Source organism: Nelumbo nucifera, chromosome 1 (assembly GCF_055504915.1).
Source record: "Nelumbo nucifera cultivar China Antique chromosome 1, China Antique-T2T, whole genome shotgun sequence".
Classification (NCBI taxonomy): Eukaryota; Viridiplantae; Streptophyta; class Magnoliopsida; order Proteales; family Nelumbonaceae; genus Nelumbo; species Nelumbo nucifera.
Window position 1 is genome coordinate 203,480,850 of NC_142649.1, and position 24,307 is coordinate 203,505,156.

At 37.4% G+C, this 24,307-nt stretch overlaps 2 protein-coding genes across 10 annotated transcripts in view; both read right to left on the reverse strand.

The window, feature by feature from the left end:
- Positions 1 to 4,173: 4,173 nt before the first annotated feature.
- On the reverse strand, positions 4,174 to 11,388 carry LOC104609814 (subtilisin-like protease SBT2.5). Its single transcript, XM_088895888.1, has 9 exons — positions 11,078 to 11,388; positions 10,649 to 10,799; positions 10,163 to 10,569; positions 9,657 to 9,752; positions 9,361 to 9,430; positions 8,902 to 9,184; positions 8,478 to 8,806; positions 8,121 to 8,388; positions 4,174 to 8,024 (listed from the first exon to the last, which is right to left on the reverse strand). Exons 1-9 carry the CDS (start codon positions 11,224 to 11,226, stop codon positions 7,336 to 7,338), a joined length of 2,442 nt encoding a protein of 813 aa, XP_088752014.1. The 5' UTR covers positions 11,227 to 11,388; the 3' UTR covers positions 4,174 to 7,335.
- A 2,138-nt stretch (positions 11,389 to 13,526) lies between these two features.
- The window catches only part of LOC104609816 (tRNA/rRNA methyltransferase (SpoU) family protein), a 119,040-nt gene continuing 108,259 nt past the window's right edge, over positions 13,527 to 24,307 (reverse strand). For 3 of the 9 annotated variants that reach the window (XM_019199840.2, XM_010276198.3, XM_088895890.1), the window contains 10 exons: positions 19,376 to 19,426; positions 19,162 to 19,308; positions 18,929 to 19,056; positions 18,291 to 18,378; positions 18,106 to 18,165; positions 17,812 to 18,037; positions 16,428 to 16,582; positions 16,250 to 16,320; positions 15,433 to 15,589; positions 13,527 to 13,921 (listed from right to left, as the gene is read on the reverse strand). In XM_019199840.2, coding sequence (XP_019055385.1) covers positions 13,751 to 13,921; positions 15,433 to 15,589; positions 16,250 to 16,320; positions 16,428 to 16,582; positions 17,812 to 18,037; positions 18,106 to 18,165; positions 18,291 to 18,378; positions 18,929 to 19,056; positions 19,162 to 19,308; positions 19,376 to 19,426 — 1,254 coding nt within the window. In that variant the 3' untranslated portion in view covers positions 13,527 to 13,750. The other 6 variants (XM_010276197.3, XR_737327.3, XM_010276199.3 and 3 more) reach the window with 6 other exon arrangements.

The window sequence follows — 24,307 nt, forward strand, 5'->3', positions numbered from 1 at the left end:
TTGCCCTGACCCTAATTATATATATATATATATATATATACACATATTAAATGTTATTTATATTAAATATACTATTATATATATATATATATCAAAACATATTTAAAACATTACTTATAATTTAAAATTTTTATTTATTTTAAATCAAATTATTTATAAAAATATTATTTGAAAACACTTTGGGGATTCGGGTCCCCACGGGGAATCCATCCCCGTCGGGGATCGGGGATGGGGGTTAATTTAGAATCGGGGTCGGGGATGGGGAATATGATCCCTGCCCCGAACCCGCCTCGTTGCCATTCCTACACACCTTATAGTTTTACATATTTACTTAAACCAATCTTATAGTTTTCATTTTACTAAAACATCCCATATATTTTACAACTTATTTACTTAATCAACCTTTCATTAAGGAGTGTTTGTTTTGCCATTAGGCCCATGATTTTTTATTTCAAAATACCCTTAATACTTTGTTTGTATAGAAAACAAAATCGACCAAATATAGCCAATAGATTGGTTGTTCGTGTCTTATTAAGGGAAAAAATGCTTTTATTTTTATTTTCTTTTGATTAAATGTATTTAAATGAACATTAGGGTTAACATTGTCACTTTCCACTATCATCTAATGGAAGATTGATTAAACCCATTGCAAATTATAAGTGGTATTTTAGTAAAACACTAACTATAGGATAGCTTTTAATAAATCCATAAAACTATAAGGGGTGTTTTAGTAAATGACACTTTTCTATTATTTAGCTTTCCTTAATAAATCATGTGCATCACACGGATCCCCGCTAGTTATTAGGAAAAACAGTCAATTAGATGATGCTTGGCAGTTAATCATTGAAACGGGTTAGCAAAATTTGAGACCCACTTAAAAACGGGTTACCTTCTTGATGCACTTTGTAAATACCAAGGTCAGCACAGAGATCTTTAACAAAAGGGAATTTAAGTTTTAACTCAATGCTGAAACTTATACGGGTCTGATGTACGGTTTGTGTAAGCTGAACAAGCTCCAAATGGCTGAATTTTTTTTAGGGAAATGGTGGATCGTGGGTTCAATTTAATTTATAATGTTCTCTTGGATGGATTATGGAATCTATCAAAAATCATGTTTGCATCCTGAGGGTCGATTTGAGAGAACCATTCAGGCACTAAAGAACTTACTTGATGAAAAATGCCTATTAAATCACGGTTTTAAAAATTGATTCGAAAATGGAACCACTTTGGCTACCGGTTTTTGAGAAAGTGATTTAAACGTTTTAATAATTAGAAACTTAAAATTATGTATATCTTATCTTACCCATTGGATTGAAATATTAGATAAAGTAGATATAAATGTCATGAGAAGGGGGTTGAGAATGAGAGTGAGAAGAGGACTGCCGGCTGAGAAAACTTAGTAAAGAAAGAAGGCTGGGAGAAGAAGAAGAAGAAAGTGACCTGTAGCGGTGATGATGGTGGTGACCTATAGTGGCTATGACGACGGTGTTGGCGACAATGATAGTAGATCTGAGATTTCTTCATCTCTCTTTCTTGTAGATCTCAAATCTCTGAATGATTGAATCTGAGATCTCTCTTACAGATCTCAAATATCTCTATCTTTTACATATCTCTCAACTTGGATCTCTCTCTCTCTTTTTCTGATCTCATATCTAATATCGTTCCCTTTTCATTATTTTTTTTCTCTTTTGTTATTTTATTTTTTTTGAAAATTTTAAATAAGTTATATTAAACCACAAACTATTGTTCGGGTTAAACAGTTCATTCATCAATTCAATGGTTTTTGATAAAATAACGGTTCGATGTTAAAAACAAACCAGTACATTGGCCAGTTTTCGGTCCAAACAGTCCAACCGTCCAAGTCAACAACGATTTTAAAACCATGTACCAAAGCCATCTTGAATGGGAGCTTTATGGTTCTCATGAGGATTAGCTTTGTGGTTCCTTCATCTTGAATTGGGTACATTAGATTTGATATTTTTGTTTGATTGGGGCATATATTTTGAAAATTTGGAAACAATTAAAGATAAAAGTCTTTTTATCCAATTTAAAGGCAAGACATAATAAAAAGTGAATTTCCAAAAGTTCAATGGTACACTTAAAACTTTAGGGATACTTTAGGAAATTGTTAAATAATTTGGGAATACTTTAATTATTTAATTATGGGCACTTGCACATTTTATACAAAGAATTAAGTATCACAAAAAGTACCACAAATTACTAAGTGTGACATACTGTAATTTACATGCATTTGCATATATTTGTAGTAAGTTGCAGAGTTGGGGTGGGGGCTACGGTATTTGTTTTTTACATGAATAATGTGATATCAATTTAACACTATATTAAGAGTAGCAGTGATCCTATTGGGGTAATCATGGGATGGGTCGGGCCAGGCCTGGGCCCAGGTTAGGCTGGACCTACAACTACAAATGGCAATGTTCCAGCATTATAGAAATTGCCATTTTTATACATTTTTAAATCTCTAAATTATATTTTCCTTAATTTATGAAACCTTTTTGTCCTTTCTCCAACATTTTTGTTTCTTTCTTTCTTGCACTAAAGCTCAGTTTGGAAGGAGTATAAAATACAAATACAAATATGTAGAGTGTAAAACCTTGTATTTTGTATTATTTTGAATGTGGTTGCACTTACATATTTGTATTTGTAGTAATACTCCTTTCAAACTGAGCTTTAAGGCTGTATTTGGTTGTAATACAAATAAACTTGCACTGATGCAAAACTATGTCAGTGCAAATGATTTGAATGTAAATTCTCATTTATTTTTATTTCAAAATTTAACTTTTTTTTTTTGTTTGATTGCAATACAAATGAAGTAAATTATTGCACAAATCAAAATAAAGTAAAACCAAAAACAAAATTAAACGAGAATTTACATTTTTTTTTTCATTTGTACTCCCATATATTTGTACTAGTGCAAATAAAATTGCTCTGCAACCAAACACAACCTAAAGGATTTATTTGATTAGGGCTTAAAAGCAAAGTGGACGAGAAAGAGATAATGTATTTACCCTACCTGTTTTTTTTTTTTTAATATTTTGAAATATTGTCCTATCACATATATGAATATTTTAGTAAATGGACTTCCCTTAATCTATTGAAATCTGAAAATTCACAGAGAGAGGGATCTTTGTCACAAATGAAGGTTCGATTAAGGCCTTTTCTTTGGGAAAATAGGAGGGGGAAAGTTGATCAATACAATAGGAAATTCATTGATCAACTTTTCAGTGTTCTTTTTTCGGTAGGCTTTGGATTTCATGGCAAAGTTAGTTTCCTCGTCTATGAGGTGGATAATTAATTTTCCCACTCATAAAAATTTATAAATCATAATGGGACAAGTTTACCCATTCTAACATTGGATTTTTATGGGTAAAACAAATCATTATATAACTTATTTAGTAATTAAAAGAACGTGAATAAGTACAATTAACTCAAAGAGCATTCCTCACCAACCTCACAGTTACATCACCGTGTATTAGAAACATCTCCCATGAAGAATAATTTACAAGTACGGAAGATGTTCCCAATATACGACTGAAACATGGAGGTACATGTAAAGAGCGCTTTGTGAGGAGTAGATCCGACTCAGGCCTAAGTGTCAATATCCCAAAAATACGAGGTACTAATTTGCAATTTATCCTTAAAAACACATTCCAATATTCTAACATTCTACCAACATGATCTGAAACCGCACATCTCATATCCTCGTAACACTAAGAGTAGGAATGGCAATAGGGCAGGGCGGGGACGAGGAGATTCTCCCTATCCCCGTTCCCGTCCTTGTTAACGAGGACAAGGTTATTCCCATCTCCGTCCCCACAGGGATTCTCATTCCCCATGATTTTTTATAATGTTAATCATTTTTTTTGTTTTTTATTTTACTTAAAAAGAATAAAAAATAATTAAAATTTACAATCCTATTAAAAAAGATTTAAACATATTCAACCATATTTTTTAAAATATTAATATATATATATATTAGTGGAGATCCCACGGGATGGGGCCCCTAAGGGAATGAAAATACCCCGTGAAAAGGGAAATGGAAAAAATTGCCATCTCTAACTCAGATCCACCATATATGAGATGTGCGGTGTCGGATCATCATGTTGGTAGAGATCTGAAATATATTTTGTTGGCAGGAGATTGGGACTCGAGCAATCCGATTCATTTCAGTATCAATCATGGGGTTTATTACTTTATCTTACAAGGAATGAATCTCTCTCTCTCTCTCTCCTGTTTACCTTATCCACTCCGAAGTGAAGTTATAGGAATCGTCCGTGCTCACTCTCTCTCCTCAATCACGGCTTCAGTTTCGAGAAAATCAAAACTGCTTTGAGTCTGAGAAACATCTCTTCGCACAGTATCACAAATATATGCCAGAAGGATGAGCTTCATCGATATTCCAGGACGAAAAGAGTCGGTCTAGCAAGGTATGTCCTATCCTCTTCCTCGCCACGCCAAAACAGACCATTCAACAAGTTTCATTCGACTGAGTTATTGTAGTAATAACGCTTGGTTTGTTTTCATTTTTGGCTTAAAAGAAATAACTTCTTTTCTTGTACTGGGTTTGCTCGTCCCCCGTAATTCATTAGAGTTTCTTTTCTCGCCGTATAAGGCCGAGGAATTTGTTTTCGCCGGAAAAGGAGCCCAAATAAATGCAACGAAAATATTTTCTGTTCAGATCGGAAAAGTCTGCGCCCTCTTTGCATTGCCAAATGGAGATTTGCATCTCTATTTATAGAGATGTCAACGTAATGCAATTTCCATTTGAACCCTTTTGAATCTCCGAGTTCCAGGGCTAAGTAGTGCCTTTTAGCCATGAGAGTCGCTAGTCCTGCAGATAACTAATAATGTTAGGAAATCTCGAAAGCCATTGAGAAGGCAAGTATTCTTTCCCTGTTTTTTCTGTCCTTCATAATCATATATTTCTCCCACTATTGTTTGCGAAAACCAAATCTACATACCAGAAATATTAGAGATTTCTGAATTTTCATCCTCATTGATATCTGTTTCAACATTAAATCATTTGGGAGCTGGTTGTCCTCCCAAAATCAATGTTCTGTTCATGGAAACTCGTCCATATATGTCTGATGTTCCCAGAAGAAGGAAATTAGCCCTTCCATAATATGTATTTTATGGGTGGAGCAAGGTTCAAAATATCGATACTACGGCGTATCAGGCAGTATCAATAGCCTTTTTATTATGGAAATTAGCCCTTCCATAATAGGATCGTATCGGAAAGCTCCTGATACGATACATATCGGCCGATATAACCCAATACATGTCTATACTTTGAACGTTGGGGTGGAGAGGAAAGAGCCTTTTATCTGTAGGTGGAAAGAATTCATCAATCATTTGTCTTCTTCTATTTCTTTAACTTGGTTGATTTATATGGCCATCTCAAGTTGAAAAATCTTTATTTTTCTTTTTGGAAAGTTGGTTCAAGAGTCTGATATCTTGAACCAATTGGTAGATCTACTGAACTTTTATTCCTTTTCTGAACTGACACCATCAGATATGAACCCATTTTCTTATGCTTGTGAGCCTTAGATTTTGCCAATTAACCAAGCAAACTCCTAATGCCTAAATCATATAATTCTCTAGCAAATACCCAAGTGAGCAGTTGGGTCAGGAAGGCTGTATTGTGTTGGATGTCATCGATCTCAGGATGATTTTATTGCTTATAATTGTCCCCACCTCTCTCTTTCTCTCTTATCATTTGGTAGTTATGTGAATGAGTGAACAGCCCCTAAGTTTTTGTTGTTGCTTGTATATAACTATAGTCATGACCAAAGTTTTGAACTAGTTTGTACTGCTTCAAGGTGTTTGTTTTGCTTAGAATGCAATGTGCCACAGGGTTGTCTAATTGCATCAGTATACAAACTATGCCTTTCCTTTCCAATATGTACGTGTTACTATGTCTTAAAAATTAAAATGTGGCCTAACTTTATTATCTCTTTTCTCCTCCAATGTGCCACTGATAAACACTGTTTGTTTTATGTTGTGCTGTCTCTACCTTAATGTATCCAGTAATGATATGCATCTCAGTGGGTGATGATGACATTGCCTCTACACCTCTCAGAACGAGAACAAATTCCAAGCTATGGGATCTGTTCTTTGAATGGACTTGCAACTGTCTGAACCCCCATAATTGTTGATTCAATCTGTCAACTATAGAAAAAGGGAAATGAATGGTTCCAGAACTAACTTCATGCTTGCTCTGTCCTAACTCCTGATCCGCTAATCAATCTGCATGTATTCAAGACATAATCTGTTAATTTGGCTTTCTTGACCTAGGCTTTATGGGGTCTTTGGGTTTCTTGCTGTATGATTTGATGATACAGACTACAGAGGTGGTGTTTTGGACTTTTTGGGTCTTGTCCTCGTTTATGATTAATTTTTTTGGACATGTAACAATTGATCTTTCAACCTTTATTAGATTAGAAAAAAAAAAAAGAAAAGAAATACCCATTTCTTCAGATTTTATGGAAAGGATAAAGTTATATGGCATGCATCTAAGAAAGGGATTTTTTGGTGAAAGAAGCCTATTTGTTTATCTGGAATCATAGATCTTCTTTAGATGATCATATGTATAAAGTTGATACGGAATCTTGTATTCCTCCCAAGTATTAAGCTCTTTTTCTGAATTAATGAATCGAATTGAATTCTTTAGAATCTTGGTATTCCTCCTAAGGAGTTTGGTTGCATGTAAAATGGCTTTAGAGTTGAATCAATGAATTCTTTCAAACAGTGAGAACCCAGTAGTCTTCCTTGTGACAATCCACCTGTCTTCCCAATAGGGAACTACTGATTCCTACTTCATATAGGTTCATTCTTTAGTTCCCTGAAGAACTATATTAATTGCAGAAAACAGTGCTATTTGAGTGACCACAAAATTTTGATTTAATGATAGAGGTCGTTAATTGAAGAATATAAAAAGAAGAGGAAATTAAAACAAGGTCAAAATATGGAGGTTAAATGTCGAAGAAGTAGGGTTCATTCTTTGTGACAAAAACCCCCTGAACTTTTACTTTCTGGCAAATACTCTCCTTCGTTAGAGTAGATTGAAGTCTTATCGGTTGCTCTAATAGATCCTTGCACATTTCTGATTGGATTTAATATTCAAATGAAGTGGTAGAGGTTTCTTTATGATGGATATAAATTTAAGATTTGTTTGGTTTTTCTTGATTTATTTGAGAAAAGAGTGGATAAGTTTTATATTTTAAGATAAAGAGACATTTATGTCAGTGAATTGAAACAAGAGTTTAAAGAAATTTGTTTTTGTCAAGAAGAGAGCTCAATGAATCTGAGAATAGTTCAGGACCCTAAGGAACTGCTCACATAAACAGCTATAGGAACTCTAACTACATGATTCCTGCTTCCCTCCAGAACCATTTCTCCAAACGTGTATGAATTTGTTGCCTCCTTTGCTCCAAGCACAACCGTAAGTTGCCTGGATGCATTTGCACTTATCACAAAAACCTGTGGTGACACTTTCACTGACACCCCCATTGGCTCCTGTACCCTCACTTGGTACATCTCCTTCGTCCCTCCCACATTTGTCACCCGCCGGATGACCTTCCTCGACCCCACCAGATTCGAAACTGTCACACTTGCCATGTTCAAATCTGAGCACCATCTCTTCCTCCTGGTAGGGCACCCCACACCCACTGCTCGTCTAACAGACTCATCGTCCACTCCTGGCACAGCGCAAAGGAATTGTATGTAGTGCTTGAAACTGACGTTGAACACTAGGCCTGGGTCGAGTGCTTGAGCTGGGTTGATGACACCAGAGCCATAGTCGAATGGGGTTGCAGCAGCAAGCTGGTTAGACTGTTGGGCTAGAATTGCAGCACCAGAATGGTCTGTTACATTGGCAGTTGTCATCATTGCCGAGGTTATGGCAGCTGGGCTCCAGTTTGGGTATTTATGCTTGATCAGTGCTGCAACACCAGCTACATGAGGAGTGGCCATGCTTGTGCCGGATACAAGTGCAAAGCTCTGTCCTGGAGACCCAATTCGTTCAGAGAAAATACAGAAGGTTGAAGAGATAGAAACAGACAATTGGAGAAATGCTCAAACGATGGAAGAAGCCAAGTTACCTTTGATGTAGTGGTCTCCTTCACTGTTAGGACTCCATGCAGCCCAGATGGAGGAGCCTGGAGCCATGATATTGGGTTTGAGGACGTCGGCAGTCTGTAAGAGTGCGTTGTTCACATCGGGACCTCTAGATGAGTAGGATGCAACAATGGGTGCCTGCTCTGTGAAGACTGCTTGTCGTCCGTCGAGGATCCGTCCCGTCGCTGTGAAAGCCACTACGTCTCCGTTCCTGTTCCGGATAGCGTGGGAGTTGTAATACTCCCACAGAGCCTACAAAATTCATGCATGCACACAAACAGATTAGCTTGACAGGATGAATCCATGGTGGGAGCAAAATGATGACGATGAGACAGACGTACTGTTGAGGCTTGCATGTTGTTCAGTACAATGCCGGGGACTCGTAGGGTTATCGTGGTACCCTTCACTTGCTCTGAACCGAGATCTGGGTCCATTGTCATTATGAATCCAGCAGCCCCAACTTTCTCCATGGTTTCTGCAACAGAGGAAATGCTTGCTGCCTCGAACTCAAAGTCATATGTATATGTACAGATGATCAACCTTCCTCGAACCAGAGATGGGATGAAGGGCTCTGTGTGTTGACAGTTTTGAACCAGTACATAGCTTGTGTTCCTGCTGCAGACATCTGCTGCTGCGGCTATCGGAAAGTGCACTTCTCCGGCGGTTGCAGCTGCGCATACAATTACAATAAAAGGGCCGGGACTAATGAAGTATAAGCAGTACCAAGACAAATTAAACGAGAAAATGGGGATTAAGTAGTTGTACGTGCAAGGCCGGTGCCGGAGAAGCTTTGCCCATTGCCTAACTGGATGGTGTTATTATATTTGCGGTCGGTGGTCGAGGCAGCGACGCTTGTGATCCATGGGCTAAAAGAGAGAATGGAGCTGGCAGAAGGACCTCCATTGCCAGCTGCTTGAACTACCAAAACCCCAGCTTTTGTAGCAAACAACAACTCAATTTCTAGCATGTTGAGGAAAGCAGATGGACCAGGTGGTACAGAAGATGGTCCTATAGAGAGGCTCAGTATATCAACTCCATCTTCAACTGCCTAAACCAAGCAAACATTTGCTGTAATTAAGTATAAGGATTTTAGGTAAGGTGCTTGCTTCAAGTAATGAGTGTTTTTTCTAGTTAGTTTTGATAGCAGAATACCGGATTCAGCATCTCAGAAGGAAAGTTAGAGATTTTTGCATAAGAATCTCAAATTATATATATTCCTCATACCTGATCAACTGCTGCCACAACGTCAGACATATAGCCTCCAAACATATAGAGGGCTTTGTAAACCGCAATCCTATCAAAACAAGAAGTTAAAGCAGATCTCACTTTACCCATCACTGCATAATGGGGCACTGTAAGTATTAAACGATTTTAATCAACTTTCGATTTAGGTTTAGTTTAACTAGTTGCACTTGCACAGCAACCAATGCATTTTGGGTTCCAATAGATATCCCAAGCATAGAATACAAAGAACCAAAGATAACAACTTCAAAATTGTCCTGAGAAGGTGATTCGTTTACCTAGCTCCAGGAGCCATGCCGCTCGCGTATCCATAGTTGAACCCTTTAACCATCACCGGAATTTGGTGGTTTCCAGCAGCAGTTGAGGCCGTGTGGCTATCAATTGTTATTTGTAAACAATGAATATAAACAAGTTTAGAAAACAATATAATGAAGAAAAATTAATTAACAGTTTTCCTTTCTCTTTCTTTTATTTCTAACGGGTGATCTGATATTTGGCCACTGGTTTTTGGGTCAGCAGATACTCTGGTTCGAATGGATGTCCCATTTCAATTAAAAATAAAATAAAATAAAATCATAAAAATAAAAAACGGCCAAAAATGTTGTTCAAGTTGAACAAGTCGATGATTCTACTGTTTAGACCAGTGATCATTGATCAAGTCAACAGTTTTTAGCCAATATACAGGTTAAGGGTGAAATAGAACCAGTTGTCTAGATGGTTTTAGAGCCAAACGGTCCAACCGTCCAGGTCAATGATGGTTGGAAAACCATGAGGAATTACTTGCCTGCCATGGCCATCGGCATCATAAGGGGAAGTATAGTCACGGGTGGCATTAAAATCCCCAGCTGCAATTGCTCCCCGTGCGAAGTGTTGGGCTCCAACTATCTTCCCATTGCATGCTGTTTGGGGAAACCCTTTCCCGGTCGCACATTCTCCCTTGAATCTTGTCCTATTTGCACTTGTCTTAGTGCCTTCAGATGAGACCCTGGCGAAGCTAGGGTGGTTTGGATTGATCCCAGTGTCGATCATTCCTATCACCACTCCGTCACCGGAATTCTGGGCTCCACCTAGCTTTGGCCAAACACCAGTGGGGATCCCCAGAAACTCAGGCGTGTGGGTTGTCAGCTTCTCCATTTTGATGTCCTCCTCTATACGTTTAACTTCTCTTGCACCTTGAAGAGCATCGAGGGCCTGAAATCCAGCCTAATGTTCTTAGCTAGATAACCTCAGAGCTGCTAATTGCCTAATTCTAATGCAATGAAAATCATACCTCTTCAGATTTGACATGAATGGCGAACCCGTTGATCAAATGGGTATAGCTGTAGAGCTTGGTGTAGGAGCCTGTTTGGAGTAGAGACCCCAAGAAACTATCATGCTGTATAACTACATTCTCCTTGTACACCCTAGCATCTTCATCACTCCTATACATTAGACTGGCTCCATTACTTTTATCCAAGCTAAGAAAAGAAAGGAAAATGGACTTAAAAAGAAAAGGATTCCAACTAGAAGATCATGTATACAGTGATAGGACAATTACTTCTATAAGACCCAAATTGCATCTTAAAAGCAGGTCGTTGTAAATTTGTCTACATTGGTTGGAATTCAAAACAACATATCAAGATAGTTTGTTTATTCTTCAAGAGGAGAAAAACCAGAAAATTTAATTAGTGCTCAATGTTGCAAAGAATGAGACGCAAACCTCAGATGATGGTTCTGGCTGCTAGTTTTGTAGGAAAGAACAGGCTCTTCATTCATCAGAACCAGAAAGACTTTGGCTTCCCCTAAAAGGGAATCTGATGTATTGACGATAGAAATGAAAAGGATTAGGATGGAGATGGGGGGGGCCATTGACTAGTGATGTCAAAGAACTGGAAGAACCTGTGCTTTGAAATGGATTGGTTTCCTCCAGAATTTGCTAGAGAAAGTGAAATTTAGGTAAAGGGAAGAGGAGATATCTCCATTACATAAGCGTTGAAGTCCTTCTGTCTTTGTAAATTGGTACTTGATTAGGTGATAAACTAAAGGATGCAAGGCATTTCATGCATCAATCGCATCCATGCCTTTCTCATTTCCGAACCACTTCTGGAGTTTGGACCTTGTGGGTTGTATCCTCTTCCTTTCCATGAATAACTGGCACGTGTGTCATGGCCTATATGGGCAATGATAGTATCCAGCGCACAGTGTGTACACCATAGCAATTTAGGATCCATTGTCTCCTGCATTTGCATTCTGGATGAGTGTTTACTGGAATAGGAAGCCTCCACCATCTTATTCAGGCCTTTGAATTTTTAATGGCTGGCTGCAAATCACATACTGCATTTATCAACCCTAAGGCTCAGTTTGGAAGGAGTATAAATACAAATATGTACAGTGCAAATACATACAAAATAATACAATTTACAAAGTTTTGCACTCTAGAAATTTGTACTCCTTCCAAATTGAGCTTAAAGAAAAGATAACCATCAGATGGCCTTAAATGGTTTTCAAAACCGGATTGGATCGGACGGTCAAACCGGAAAACTGGGAACCGGTCACCTGGCCGGTTCCGTTTTTCCCCAAAACCGTTTTTCATTTTTTTTATTTTTTTAATTTGTTTTATTTTTTTTGTCAGAACGACCCGACCGAACCAGTAACTGGACCCCTGACCGGTTCGGTATTAAAAACCATGGTCTAAATTGCAACTCGTCCAGCTCCTATAGTTTTTGAAACTAGTTGAAACTGCACATACTTTCAGGAAATAGACTCGGACTGCCCCTATCATTTTATGTTTGATTAGGACAGACATCCTTCATCAGATACCCTAAGATAGACAAAATGCCATCACACCACACCAGAAATTTTCATAAAATCAGAAAACACTGTGCCATTGCAAATTTAAATTTTATTGAGATCAAAATTGTCCTCATCTTGTTTGGGGACAAAAAGTATTCCAAGGACTAATGGAGAGTCCATACAAGCTACAAAGAAGTCAATATCAATCTTGATGGAAAAAGGTAGCCCACAGCCAAACAGCTAAGATCGGAGATTAATTTCTATGGCAAAAGGCCAGTTTTTCTAAGAAAATTTGATTTTTAGAGTTTTGATTTAAATCATGTTTGAGAAGAGACGACAACTGGATAATCAAATCCTAGATGTAACACTTGGTAGTTTCAGAATCTATTACATAATAGTAATTTCAAAACTTAAAATTGAAAGCATTGTTTACAATTTAGTCTCCGTTCGCTTTTCGGTAAGTTACTTACCTAGGTAAATGTAATTTACTTGGGTAAATTTTTCATAGAAAACACTTACCCGAATAAGTACTTTTGCCCATGTGCTTTTATTTCCCAAGTAAATAAGGCAATGACCATTTTAGTCATAGAAATCTATTATTAAAAAGGGCATTTTTGTCCCATTCAAGTATTGGCAACTTTCCCCCCTCTCAAAATCCAAAAAATAGCCACCTTAAGGGTTTTCTTGTCATAACCTGTCCCTATTTGTATTTTAACCAAAATTCTACATACAGGATGTTAAACTTGGTTTTGAGGATTAAATTTATGATGTGGGAAAGGTAGAGAACTTTGGCCAATCAAAACCCCATGCAATTTTGATAAATATCATCTGATTGATTATACTGGTTGATTGATTACTGCTTTTATTATACTGGTTGATTGGTTATAAGTTTTTCTAGTGTTATGTTTATTTGATCCGATAGTTGAATAATTGCAACTCTTTCTGGGAAGAGTGCAAATAAGAACACTGGTTCATGAAAAATGCAAAGTTTAGTTTTACATTGATAAATTGTGTTCTTAGTTCTTACCAAATGGTTTTTAGTTGTGGGTACTAACACGAATTCAGCTCAAACGGTTCTAAACGGTTCTATTGCCGGTTAAAAATGTTACTATTTTCTTAGGGGTGTTGCTGATGTGGCAGTAGTTTTTGTTTTCAAAAAAACAAAACCAACTATGCTGTCGAACACCCCCTTAATCTCCCACTGAATTTGGTTGCTAAACGTTGTATCCAGGGATCTTGCTCCATCCTGCTTTCATTCGGTAATGCAATCTCCTCGCCTTCAGAGTCTTGAACACCTGCCAGCCATACGCCCCTAGCATGCGTTAAGTATAATACAAGTACCGTCACATCATGTATTTTTGAGAAAAAAGAAGGTTGAAAACATATAATTAAATAGTTTGACAAAAATATACATCTTTCCAATAAGAATTTATAATATGTAATTTCCAAAATTGTCCAATGAAAGAAAACCCAGAAAGTCATTAATTCAAAATCAATGAGCAGCCACAATTTGGAGGATGTCTCAAACTCTCAATCAAGATCTGTGTGAAACTTGGAACCCAATTTAGCATTGGGAGAAATAGAATCAATATCAAGAACATCAGGACTTTTGTGATCTTTGTTGTCGGGTATATTCCCAGAGAGCAATTGCACCACTGACGTGAACATTGAGCGATCTAACAACTCCTAACTGAGGAATCTCAACACAAGCATCTAGAACATGGATTATATCTACGGGTATGCCCTCCTTTTCACGACCAAGAACCAGAACCTGCAAAAGAACCAAACAGCGTTTCCACTCATTTTGACTAAACTTGAAAGTATAAGGATCCTCTTACGAAGTTGGGTTGCATTCTCTCAAAATACAAGTGAAAATTCTAAACATACAGTAGGTAATCCTCATGGTATACATTACATTGCCTTCATGCATGGTATACAATTTATATACTAAAAACTGTAATAACAACTCCATAGAAATGCCACGAGAATATAAACTATAAGAGTGTTGCAAGTATCACATTTCCTTTAATGTAGAATACTATATAGCCATTGTTAAGTATAAGAAAATTTTATGAAAGGCAACAGAGGCGAGTTTGAGAGTAAGTTGTCTGTGAAAGATCAATAAAACTTGTGTGCTTTACAGGATCTCCATTTACAAAAGGAGGAAAAGGAAATAAATATCTATGATGTCTTCCTGTTCGAATGCTTAGACACAAGTTGCATTGCATGTACATTTCTTACTTAAAAGGAGTGTTGGAATATTGGCCTGTCAAGGTAAGTCATAAGTCATAGCCTAGTTAATTGGTGTGGGAGGACAGGCTAAGCTGGTCTGTCTGTGCTTGAAGGCTGGAAAGGTGAGCAGGGAAAATCCCGATAATCTATCCTGTGATTCTGAAAAGCTCATGCTGTTTTGAAAGCAAACAGAGAGCAAAAGTGGTTATCTGTCACTTTCTTCTTCTGTCCTGTCCCTGCTATTTAAGTGGGGGGAACTTTCTGGAGATTTCCTCGTTGGTGTTACTTCATTGACTATTGTCTTTTGACTCTTTTCCTTAGTCTTAATGCTTATGGGATTGTGTGCTCCAAATTCCAAGCCAATTCCTCTTTTTCGAGTTATATCACGTGTCCTTTCTCTGTGGTAAACAGCTTTCCTTTCCTGCAGCTACACACATTCACAACTCACCTGTCTTATCGTATTTTAATTTTTGTAATCGTGTCAAATCATATTGTCAGATTAGCATCAGCCTATTTCTAAAATTCACAAAGTAGCTTACTGAATTTCAAGTGTCACTTCCGGGTTTACTGATCACTATGGCCATCCTTGAGACCCCTGTTCTTACAATTGGTAAACAAAATCATTGAGCTATTAAATCATGGATCCTAAATGACTTATGTTATATCTGTATTTGCACTAATAATCTCTCTCCTGCTCTTCCTTGGGAAAGAAAAGGGATCAGACTGTTGAATACCCTGTAAGAATAATTATTTCATTGATACCATATTATAAAACTCAATTCTATATGTAAAATATATAACTACTATACTTAATAATGGATTTTATGTCATATGTTTTGGCAGGATGGACTGTGTAAAAGATACTGGTCATAGAACCTAATGCAGTCAATAATAGTATGGTCTGAACTTGGGAAGTCAATAGGACAGGCACCATCTAGGTGATGCTTTGAATAGACACTTCCACATTTTGTACTAACAGTGAAATGAGTAAAGCCTAACAAATAAATAAACAAAAGAAACATATATATACATTTATTTATTGTGGCTTACCGTCTTTTTTGGAAAGGTGTATTGGTCAAGAGGTATACTATTTGCCGTCTGCTCTAAGCCCAGGATTGAGAAACCCTCTCGCTTCTTTCTCTCTAAGAATACTTTCACACTGCTTGGTGGGACCTCTATGATGGGGACCCACTTCTCAGCTGTCACACTAGCAAACGAAACAGCATCTTGTGAGTTTTTTTATCAGTAAAAGCAGGACATACTTATAAATGAAAATAAGATAAAAAGTTAAATGTGAGTTTTCATGATGTACTCATTTAGAAGGGGAGCTATATAAGCACACTTAAAAATGGAGCAGGTATTCGGTGCATTGTTATTAAGATTTGGTACTTCGACTCTTTTTTTTGATAATGGCACTCTGATTCATTTTTCTTTTTTTGATGGCGTACTTTGATTCTCAGCCATCAATAGATTCGATGAATCAGAATTTGAACAATATCCAATATTATAACTTTCATCTTTGATATAAACTGATGGGAAGGATAATTTGGCAGTAATTTGAATATTTTCTTTAAGAGGCAGGCAAGTGAAAACAATAATAACCATCAATTAAATAACAATTATAAGATAAATTAACCATTTAGACTAAAATGTTGCTGGCAAAATCAAAATGTATCCAATGAAAAGGTCCACCATAACAATTGTCAATTCTGGAACTACAATACCATTGATAGACATATCCCATAATATTGTATTTTTTTTGGAAATTTCTTATCAATAAATAATTAATTGATTGCAAGAATCACATTCAAATAAAATTTAATAAGAAAATCACCAGAGTGCAAGAGTACAAATAACACCGACTAACCTGATGAGTTGGAACTGCTTATCAGATATAATACTTGCGTCAGCAATGGCCAAACCTGCTGCTTTAAATACCTGCAAGGACATAATATTATATGGCATAAAGAAAAGGATGAAAAGAGACCATTCAGAGCATCAATCAATATGAACACAAGTGCTCTTGTAGGCTTTCAGTAACAGACCTCACATGTCCGTGCTAATCCAGCAAGGTTAGGTATGCGATCAAGTAGTGATGCTACAAGGATTAACTGTTGTCGACTTGATTTTATCCTTTCCATAGTTATAGTTCTTGACTGCAGTACCTGACTTAGCAGCTGATCTTCTTTCTCCATTTCTGCTGCACTCATTAGGGTCAAGATATACCAACGCCTTTAGACAACTTACAGAAATGGAATATCCAGTAGAATTTAAGTGCAATAAAATCTTTAGTTTTCTACATATTGTAAAGTATTATTTTATATTCTATGATATATTTAGTTTTATATGGAAGTGCAAATCCTCCATCAGTTGTGAATAGGAGATCTTGAGGGCCAAGTACCTAAGATTTAAAATGTTAGGCTGATGGAAATATCAATCACTTGAAAATAAGAAACATGTTTGGAATTTAAAAAAAATCATATAGATTTATTATAAAAATTTTAAAACAATGTAAATTATTGATATATGGAGATATTTGTTAATATCTTTTAAAATAATATGAAACTTTGGGAATAAATGAACAAAGGTTACAATAAATTTACAAGAATAGTTCTTTCCATATAAAATTGGTTGTTGGGCTCTTGGTTGTAAACTTTTTCTTTTTTGATAAAAGGTATAAATTCCATTACTAAACGGCCTCATCAATTAACTTACAAAAAGCAAAGGTCACCTATACAGTGACTCGGTGAGTGACTGTAAACTGAGTCTCTCCATGGACATATTAGAGTGATAATGATCAACTAACAAAAATTTGGGCAGTTAAGTAATCACAGCAAGTAACTACCTTAAAATCTGTTCGAACTGAAAGGCATCAACTGGTAAACTAGATAATAGTGCACAGAATTTCATCTTAAGATGTCTTTTTGTGGAAGATCCTAAGTTTATGTTGCTCCCACGTTGACCAAATGACTGCCATGGAAATGGAATAGCAACTAATTTACCCCTATGAATAAAATAGCTTTGCAAAGCTTCCTTAACTGTTTCTTGAAAACATCAACTTATATTGAGGTCATTTAGAAGGTAACCCAGATTCTCCTACTACTTGGGCAGTAAGAAATAGGAGCTCACCAGTTTCTAAACCATGGTGACAAGAGATGTACCTAAGCTCCTGGATTGTCATGCCTTAATGAGTTTATCCTTCATGAGACACTTTCTTCGTCTGTTCTACTATTTTTTCTCTCTAAAATGAAGCAAGAAAACAGAACTGATATCAAGCAGACTAAGGTAAGCATATTACCCAAAATTAAGAGCCTTAATTCATACCATCAAACTATATATAGAAATCCGAAAACATATTACTTCTGATTAGTTATTATTTCCCACTAATCTATATTTCTTATTATCCAAGACAAAAACCAAGGTACTTACCTAGAAGTGGTTGGCAATATTCATCACTGTCTTGACTCTCATGTTTAGGAGTAACTTTCTTTTGGAAATCCAAAGACAAATCTTTAGGAACTTGCGAAGGTAATGCTTCTTCATAACCCTTTAATAATATTTCCATGCCATTACAACTTCCTCCAATTGTCAAACTTTCATTCTTGATGGTCACAATATCCTTAGCCATATTACATCTAAGGTCTTCCCTGGCATCCTGCAGTTTCACAATGATAAGATTTGGACCACAGAACAAACAGGGCATAAGTATAGAAACATTCTTACATTTAAAAATGCAATCACTTGCTCCATGAGGGATAATGGGACGCATTCAAACTCCGATTCCTTCAACAGTATGCAGATAATGGTTTAGAAACCTTAAAAGTCAATAAAACCTTAAAAGTCAATAAATACAAGAGGAAATAGTTGAGTAGATATTACATTATTATGCTAATCTACACAATTCTAACCTCATCTCGAGCTGTAAAAATTCCAGCAGGTATAGTAGAGGCCTTGGGACTAAATACATCTAGAAATCCCTCCATTGATGCTCTTAACCTGAAAGAATGGTCAATTAATCAAATGTCAAGGGCAGTGGAGTAATGTCTAGTTGAGAAATAAACAAATGTTAGATCAAGGAAGGCTCTATCAAGGTTCATGCCTCAAAGTACAGGACAAATTCCTCACAGCTTGAGTTACCTTATGTTAAAGTTTCAGCCCCAAATGTCAGTAGAAGATATACTTGTTGAAAGATTGAATCAAGACATAGATATATTACTTTTCTAACTATTTAATTTGTCTTAGCTAACAATATCTGACACACTTGGAGATTTCTAAATTCTAAAACCCTTTTATTATTCGATTTCTCATTAAGAGTTATTCTAATATGCATTGAAGATCATATTTAGCTAATAAATTATCCATTATCGGTCAAAGAAAAAAAATGAAAGGAATACTTTATCTACTTATTCCGACACAAATAGAAAATTCTTCCTTACTAATCTAATTTTTTAATGCCTCTTCCCTTACTTTAAATCATTCTATTCAAAAGAGACAAATAAGAGATCCAAACATGCCCAAAGTCAACTCAGATACAATTGAATGATACCTCATGCAGTCAGAATTTTTCATTAAATATGATTTTAAACTCTGGAAGCACTTTTTCTCCAAAGGGACTTCAGAAACATCAGAATCCAACTCAGGTACCAACTTGCAAAGGACATGATACACTAGCAACTGCAAAAGAAAGCCATCTAGTAAATAAAAAAGAATCATGAGCATGTGCATGACATGATAAAGACAAAAATGATCATAACAAATTAAAACAAAATAAGAGCTAACCTGAGTAAACCCACGTAGACTGTGGTGGTGAGAGGTTAACAAAGGAATTATAGGAGGAAGTAAGTCATTCAAATGTCTAAACTGAAGAAGCATTTCACTCGTATGGAGGATAATATTAGTTGCTATAAAAACATACGAAGAGAGCGCCTGCATTTGAAACACAGTTTGTTATTAAAGTGGGAAAAGAATGAAGTCATTCAAACATGATATTTACCTGCGTCCTCATATTGTAGTCAAGGAAAATAGGAATTAATTGCTCCCGGACCTGTGAAAGGTGCAAAAATCAGATTTTACTGATATGCATGAATTAAAAATTTCTTTTGGAATCATAGGGCATTTTCTTCCAACAAATGCATCTTCATTTAAATAAATGTGGAATCATTTTTGATAATTTCTATGTGTTAAATTATGATTGCATGTAAAGATTATATTAGTATAAGGAGAAAGACAAAGGATACAAGGCCAGAGGTCAGAGCCCGGAAGATCTAAAAGAGACAAAACCAAGTCTGGGAATACTTTGAACCCAACAAAACAAGTGGTTCAGCTTTGTATGAAAAGGATATTACCAAATATTGATGCTGGCTATCCACAGTCTTGGGAGGAGTGGGCTGGATAAAGAACTAATCTTAAGCATTTTCCTACATGAAGTGGCTGTTCTTAGTCTTGAAGCAACGTTCTCACACTTGTCAACCTGAGATTTTACTATTGCACCAAGAAAGTGGTTTGACTTGTTGCATGAATCTTGTTTCACCATTCCGTTCTGTTCAATGCATGGTTTGCAATATTGGTGATATTTGGTAAAATTTCTCAGAAATTTCCTAATTATTGTCAATATATCAGCAACATTTCAGATTTCATTGATAGACTATACATTTAAGGTTTAAAATTTTAGAATATTATTAGAAACTTTCTGATATTTCATTTTTTTTTTATCAATAACAGATTCATTTCATTACTGAAAGATGAAAGAAAAGTACAATAGTAGGGGAGATAAACTCTCTTAACTCCCCCAAGGAGAAAGAAAGATTACAAGATAGCCCGGAACAACTGATTGGCACACCTCTTTACCCACTGCACTCTCACTGTCATATCCTGAGTCAACCTCTTGAAAGTTCTTTTTTATTCAAGTAGCTCCACATGCTCCTCTCCTTTTGTAGACAATCTATTGCTAGTTTCAAGTCTCCCTCAATTATTAACCTCTCTACATTAATCTCCTTAGCCTTTATGGCACCTTCCAAGACAGCCAAAACTTCAGCTCGAAGTGAATCTCCTTCCCCAACTGAGCCTGAAAACATAGCAATAATTTCACCCATCTCATTCCTAAAAACCCCTCCAATGCCTGAAGGGCCAGGGTTCCCTTCACTATTTCCATCAAAGTTCAGCTTTATAAAGCTGGGATCTGGAGGAGTCCATTGTGGTATACTGACCATTTTGTCAAGACCTGAACAGGCCACTTCCTTCCAGTTGTTCAACAATGCTGAAGTGGATATGTCTTCAAATAGCTTCAGAGACTTCACCCACTGTATTACCCTTGTCGTAATTACTTCAATTATTGCCTCTTTGGATCTTTCCTTATCAGCAAAAATTCTTTGATTTCTTTCTTCCCAAACTGGCCAGCAAACCGCAGCCCTTGTACACCTCCATAAAGTCTTCCCCCTTTTCTTTGTACAGCAACCCATAGCAGGACCAAAAAGGCTTTGAACTTCTGGTGGGGGAATCCATCTGCAACCAAACAAAGAGAGAAACCATACCCAAACAAAAGAGTCAAAAGGACAGGAAATTAATAAGTGAAAGCAAGACTCACCATCAGCTTTGCAAAGAACACACCAGTTAGGGGATAAGCACCGAAAATGCTTCTTTCTTTGAAGGAGATCACAAATGATAATACTTCCCAAGGAGGATTCCCAACAAAAAGCCCCAACTCTAGGTGGAATCGATTTACCCCAAACTTCTTTAAAAGGAAAGGATTGCCCAACAAAACCAGTAACTGTTAAAGCCCTAAAGAAGGAAGCACAGGAGAAAATATTGGAAGAAGAAGGGGTCCAAATACGTGAATCCTCCTTTGCAGGGTCCAAGCAGACACCTTGCATGATATGAAGAAGTGACAAAAGGTTGTTTAGATTTGAATCCATGGTTCCCCTTCTGAAACCTAGATCCCAATCAAACTCGAAACCTTCGGCAAGAGAAGAAAGGAAGTTGGAAACCTATTTGTTCTTATAATCAGACAAAGTATAGAAAGAGGGAAAACAATCTTTCAAGGGTGAGTCTGCTACCCACAAGTGCTACCAGAAATTCACCAAGTTGCCAGAGCAAAGGTCATATTATAAAGGGAAGGAAGGAAGTGTTGGACAGTTTTGTATGCCCTTAGCTTCAATCAGAATGATGTACTTTATGAGTTTATTGTAAATGAATAAAAGTGCATATTTGATTCATGTTCCCTTGGTATGTTTCTGTGTAATACCCTTAAACTGGACACTTAATGAAACTCGTGTTAGTTTAGAATGTTTGCAGCCAGTGGGTCGGTCTGGGGAGACCTATCCTGATAAGGCTGACACTGTTGTGCCACCAAGTCGGTTAGGGTGGCCTGTCTCAACTGCCAGGGTGAGACCCTAGGCACATACAGTGTAGGATTAATTGAATCTTTGAACTGGAACAGATTTCCAGTATTGCCCTGGACCTTGGAGATTAATGGGCAAAACTGGAAAGTTACACCCGACCCCTAGACTCGATTATGATACTGCACTAGGTGTTGGATTGGACTGTCTTTGATGTACCAATCAGTGAGATCCTTAGCGGGGGTCAAAACCTGGGTATGTTGGGACAGTCTGAGAATTCATCTGAGTGGGTGATCATAGTGATAGGATCAGCCCCTTTGTCGGACAAAGGTAATGATCGGGGATGCACTCTCACTGATGGAAACCAAGACTGCCGGTAGCCGATTTCAATCGTTGAGATTTGTTTTGCAAAATATATTTTATATGAGATATAAAAGTATATGTATATTATGGTTTCTAAAATGTTTGCAAAAGGTTTCAATTCCCGGGATCCATGTAAGCAGAGAGTGCAACACTGTTCCTTGCAGCCGAGGGAGAGGTCCTCTCTTGTCGGGCAGTGTTTGATCATTATGGGCTGAGAATTTAAGTGTAAGACCATTGAGGGTAATACCTGATGGGCTAATCTTGCATCTGCCCACAGTCCCTGGGTGTTGCAAGGTGGCTTGGCCCAAGGACCACTTAGTGTAAGTGTTGGGCCCATAGAGCCCATTTGATGGGTTTCAGGGGGTGCACTGTCCATGATAGTGTATTCGGTCAGGCCTTGTAACAAAGGCTGGGCCAAACCCATGTGGCTGATGTGTAGATCAATGCTTGGGTCCCACGCCATACAAGGAAGCCCAACAGGGCAGCAGTTAGGAAGGCTAAGTGAGCACATAAGCTTAATGGGCCTAAAACCCATTTCGAACTGGACTAATTTAATTAGTTAAATATGGGCGAATTCTGAGATGGATTAGCAGATAGGATAGGGTCTTAACCCCATCCACTCAGAGAGTCCAGATCTGAATATGATACAGATCTAGAAACTTCCTAATGAGATTAGGAGAAGGCTGATCTAATCTGCAGATAAGATAAGAGTTTATCCTTATCACCTAAAAGGATGTCTGATCCAAATATGATTTGGATCAGCAACTCCTAATTGGATTAGGAGCTGATCCTTTAAGGTTACAAAAGAAGGAGGGGGCGACAGCCTTTAGAAGACACATACTCACATCCTCTTTAGAGCTGAAATCACAGAAGGAAGAATTAAGCAACCCTGCAGAATTCTTTCTTGCTGCCTCTTTGTTCTTGCCGCCCAAGTTTGCCAGTTCGATCTCCAGTTGTGGGAGAAGTCAAGATTCGATCTTGACATCAGTTCTTTGTGAAAGGATTGATAAGAAGCTGTGCTCACGTGCCATCCTGCTGTTTCTTGCGAAGGATAGAGTTCTTGGAGAAGAACACTGCTGATTCTGCTCCATCCTACACTGCGCCATCTTCAGTGGGAGCAGTCTTTGGATCCTTCCTTGGGCGTGAACACATTCATTGAGAGATAATATTTCTCTGTATCAGGTATACCTCTCTCCTACTCCTTTTGGTTCAGATCTGGTTCATTTTATGGTTCAAGATTGATCCTTGAAAATATGATTTTCTAAATAGGGAATGCGATTCCCAGTTGAAGGGAGAAAAAAAAATTTTGAAATTCGCCCCTTTATTCCGCAAGATTTGGGCGTCCATAGATGGATCTCTCATTCCTTCAGGAAGGTAGGATAGCATGTATCGACTTCCAAGGAGAAGCATTGGTAGCTCAAGCCAACACTCCCGCATCCCAACCTTCAGCCATCAACCCATGAATACTCGAAATCACCTTGGCCCATAGTCTATCCTTCACTATTGGAAACCTCCACAACCACTTCCCTAGTAGGGCTGCATTTCTTTTCTGAAAGTTGCCAATTCCTAACCCTCCAAACTCCAAACCTTTGGTTACAGTTTCCCAATTGACCCTATGGTCCCTTTTTTCCTCCCTAGGTTCCCATAGGAAATCTCTAATTATCTTCTCTAGACTTTTGGAAACCCCCACTGGCATTTTCAATACCGATAGAAAATAAACAAGTTGGCCAAGGTTGTTTGACTAGGGTTTTTCTCCCACCCAAAGAAAGGTAATTCTTCTTCCAAGAAGCTAATCTCTTTGTGTCTCTCTCTCCAAAACTAGGTTCAGAAGTTGCTATTTCTCGGATTGTCCCATAGTGGAAGGCCCAAGTAATTTATAGGCCAAATTGATACTTCACAACCCAAGATAGTAACACAATCTGACATCTCCCTTGCATCCATATTCACACCTACTACACAACTTTTATCAAGATTAATCTTCAAATTTGACATTTGCTCAAAGAGTTGGACCGCTAGCTTTAGATTCCTTACCCATCTAAGGTCACCCCTTCACAAAAAAAGAATTGTGTCATTAGCAAACTGCAAATGTGTGATAGGCACACTATCCCTTCCCACTCTCCAACCTCTCACCAGGTCCCTAGAATCTGCTTTTTGTATTAACCTCCTCAACACATCAGCTACCAAAGTAAAGAGAAAAGGGGATAGAGGGCCGCCCTGTCTGATCCCTC

Excerpts from the sequence above, each read along its gene's own strand:
- LOC104609814 (XM_088895888.1), bottom strand. The coding sequence starts at position 11,226 with ATGGCCCCCCCCATCTCCATCCTAATCCTTTTCATTTCTATCGTCAAT. Across the intron at positions 9,185-9,360 it reads TTGTGGCAGCAGTTGATCAG|GCAGTTGAAGATGGAGTTGA; the intron begins GTATGAGGAATA and ends TGCTTGGTTTAG. Across the intron at positions 8,025-8,120 it reads AGGAGACCACTACATCAAAG|GACAGAGCTTTGCACTTGTA; the intron begins GTAACTTGGCTT and ends TTGGGTCTCCAG.